This window comes from Temnothorax curvispinosus, unplaced genomic scaffold (genome assembly GCF_003070985.1).
Source record: "Temnothorax curvispinosus isolate PA1 unplaced genomic scaffold, ASM307098v1 QBEX01012446.1, whole genome shotgun sequence".
Classification (NCBI taxonomy): Eukaryota; Metazoa; Arthropoda; class Insecta; order Hymenoptera; family Formicidae; genus Temnothorax; species Temnothorax curvispinosus.
In genome coordinates, this window is record NW_020222226.1 from 1 (window position 1) to 3,302 (window position 3,302).

Here is a 3,302-nt window from a genome sequence, read left to right on the forward strand (position 1 = left end):
TAAACAAAAGTGGTGGGAATGCGCAGTGGTCTGACACGGTATGAGCACAGTATATACAGTAGCGCAACTCTCTGACGGCTTCTTCTTCTTCTTCTATTTTATGGCGCTATACTATATGCTCCATCACGGATGTAAACGGCCATTATTCCATTCGGACTCGTAGGCTCGCAAAATCATAGTAAGACTTCAGACTCGAGAATGTGTAAGTGTATGTGTGTATGTGTAATTGTACGTGTATGTCCGCGGTGTCTTGAACTCGGTAATGCCGTAGGTGCGTTAGGCCCAAGGAACTGCGCGGATCACTTCCCCCTGCGGCCAACTCTCTGACGGCGCCTTTGATGTTAGTGTTGTCCAAAATGGAGTGCGCATGCGCGAAATAAGTAAGCGCCCACTAGCACCAACTGAACGGCCACGTTCAGGCAGACACAACTGTTAAGTGTCGTCTTATCGACACGCTACGCTGATTCGTTGGATCTAAAAGTATAAGAGCCAATCACGTGCTATTGAGCGGTTTTACGCGCCCAACGTCTTTCTCTGAACTTCTTTCTCAATTGCTCTTTCTTTCTCCGCTCTCACTCCACTTTTACATGAAATTAATCTGAATTTAATGAAAATAATAAAGATAAATATTTATTATGTATCTATTAAAAATAAGAAAAAAAATTCAAAAATGAGAAAAAATAAAATTATATAAATGTGATTGCAGATTGAATAATATAAATATATTGAGGTAAATTATTAGAAAATATAATGTTATATAACATATATTGAACAACCAAAAAGCAAAATATAATATTTTATACATTATACTTATAAGAAAACAATTATAATTATAAAATATTTAACATAAAATAGTTTTATTACATTAAATGAAATAAACGAATGATTTAATTATGCATCCAAAATAAAAATAAGATATACTATATTCATGCTTAATTTAAAATGCGATAAATGAAATTTTAATTTTAATACGACGATATGTACCCGGATAGCACGGAAAATTAAAAAGGAATTTTTTTTAAATTCTCGATTTAAAAAATTTTTAAAGTATTTTTTCCGTATATTATTTCTGTCCCAAAACAACTCTTAAGAGTTCAAAAGAAATTCTTTTCTATGTCACCAATTCTGAGTTCTTCTTCAGATACAAAAAAAATCACTTTTCTACTCCATAAGAATTCGTAATATATTCGAAATTATGTTTAGATAGTATTCTAATAGAGCTCTATCTAAGCGCTATTTCGAATGCATTGCGATTTCTTATAGAATAGAAAAATAATTTCTTTGTATCTGAAGGATAAGAAATATACTAATCCATTTTATGTTCTTTCTGATGCAGAAACTGTTTTCGGATAGATTATGAAGGATTCTTTCTTATCCGATGTTACAGACAGAATATTATAGGATTATAAACACTGAAATTAGGAATATAAATATAGGAAAATATAAAATAGAATCCATGACTCCTATATCGATTAATGATTATATTACTAAATTGGTATACAGATTTGAAATATTGTATCATTAATTGTTATAACAAACAATTCGTATAATATGAGCGACATATTTATCGTACATACAGACATGCAAAATAAAATTTTATATGCAAAATAATCAATGTATACCTAATATGATATATTGAAAATATAAAAGTGTCTCGAAAGAGTGATCGAGTAACGATTCGAAATTCTACAAACATATTGTTACTTCGCAGAAGCAGCGAAGATTGTTGTATTTCGGACGCGCTTCCGCGCGTTCCGTTAATGCTTCATTGGATGAGAGTCTATACCCGATAAAAACAGTCACGTCACATCCACGTCGAATCCACGTAATTTCGTCGTATCCACATCGAATCCACGTAGCAATAACGTGGATCCGTACTGTTTTTATCGGGTATGTACTTCGATAGATATGCATCAATCAATTGGCAGTAATTTATGGCTTATATAAAATGTATCTGGATAGAATAATGACATATGTATTATATTATCTCGATGATTCCCATACGCCGGATTGAGCATTGCATTTATAAATTTATAAAATTTCTTCTAAGAGCCGTTCTGATCCGAGTGAGCAAAAGTCACATACAAAAATCCACATACGAAGTTGCAACACCATGGATTTAATAGCACTTTGATATTCCCATTTAAGATAGCAGATACAATGAAAGAATCTATGGATAGATTTGAATATATTCTGTCTAGTCTTAGAAGTGTCGATAGGTTTCCGTTTAACGATGCTAAACTGGTAATAATTTCTGCTCCGGTGTCAGTCTTCAAGGATAATACAACCTGTCTTGTATTTAAATGTAAATCAGGTACACTGAATTTCCTCGATTTCGTCGGCACTGCTATATTTTGCGAATCCATATCCGTAGTTTCATTCTTCTCTGTAGGTACTTGCACGTCGTCATCAATAAAACACGATAATACCTAGAACATTGATATAATTTAGAACTGTTGAAAATATATACGAATATGTTATACATTCTTTGTTGAGTTACCTTATTCCGTATGTTATAAAGTTGATTGAGCCGGGATAAAGAGAAATGTACTTTTGTCGGTCGTCCCATTTCAATGAAAAACTGGCGGTTTTTGCCTAGAATCATTTCAGATTTTATTGTCGCAAAAGAAGGTGGAATACCCGTGTCTGGATGTGGATCTCCATGATTTGTTTCTATCATATAAATTTTGAAATCCTTCTCGCTCGGTATTGCGTTTCGATTTTGTGCATTGCCGAGCGCTATAGCTGTTATTGTTATATCGAAACAAGATATCTATAAATTCCGCAACAATATTAATTAAAATAAAATATTTGATAATATGCCACATTAATATTAAATGACGTATTAATTTTTTGTAAGTAAGATGGTATAATACGTACGTACTTGTATCTTTTTAGATAAATGTTGCTGAGAGAATATGTTATCTTTCCGCAATTTACTAAAAATTCAAACGGTGGAAGTATCATATAGTTTCAACCATGGACCTTCCCTACAAGAAAAAAAAATCATTACTTTTAATATAAATTCTGAATTAAATCATGAAACGCTGTTATATGATAACTTACAAATTGTATTGTATTGTGGAATGCATGCTGGACATTTCAAAATCGACACCACTATCTTTTGTGAAGTCGATCTGAATCATCTAACGTCTGTTTCAGCCAGAAATTTGCATTTTAATAAGTATTTCAGAAATGTAACCGTTCATAGACAACGTAGAATCAAGCAGCAATTCTTTCTAGATATTAGAGTATCACAGAGTTAGTTTCACAAGATAAATAGATAAACGATATTCTTAATT

General features: G+C 32.3%; 1 protein-coding gene across 2 annotated transcripts; it reads right to left on the reverse strand.

Annotated features, from left to right (window-relative positions):
- Nucleotides 1-1,253: 1,253 nt before the first annotated feature.
- Nucleotides 1,254-3,275, reverse strand: LOC112462442. 2 transcript variants are annotated; one of them, XM_025028223.1, is made up of 4 exons: nucleotides 3,067-3,275; nucleotides 2,881-2,990; nucleotides 2,501-2,773; nucleotides 1,254-2,429 (listed from the first exon to the last, which is right to left on the reverse strand). In XM_025028223.1, exons 2-4 carry the CDS (start codon nucleotides 2,965-2,967, stop codon nucleotides 2,046-2,048), a joined length of 744 nt encoding a protein of 247 aa, XP_024883991.1. In that variant the 5' UTR covers nucleotides 2,968-2,990; nucleotides 3,067-3,275; the 3' UTR covers nucleotides 1,254-2,045. The 2 variants fall into 2 exon arrangements, with proteins under 2 accessions (XP_024883991.1, XP_024883992.1); XM_025028224.1 differs by having other exon boundaries at nucleotides 2,881-3,275.
- Nucleotides 3,276-3,302: the final 27 nt, after the last annotated feature.

Excerpts from the sequence above, each read along its gene's own strand:
- LOC112462442 (XM_025028223.1), bottom strand. The coding sequence starts at position 2,967 with ATGATACTTCCACCGTTTGAATTTTTAGTAAATTGCGGAAAGATAACA. Across the intron at positions 2,774-2,880 it reads ATCTAAAAAGATACAAGTAC|ATATCTTGTTTCGATATAAC; the intron begins GTACGTATTATA and ends CGGAATTTATAG. Across the intron at positions 2,430-2,500 it reads TTTATAACATACGGAATAAG|GTATTATCGTGTTTTATTGA; the intron begins GTAACTCAACAA and ends TCAATGTTCTAG.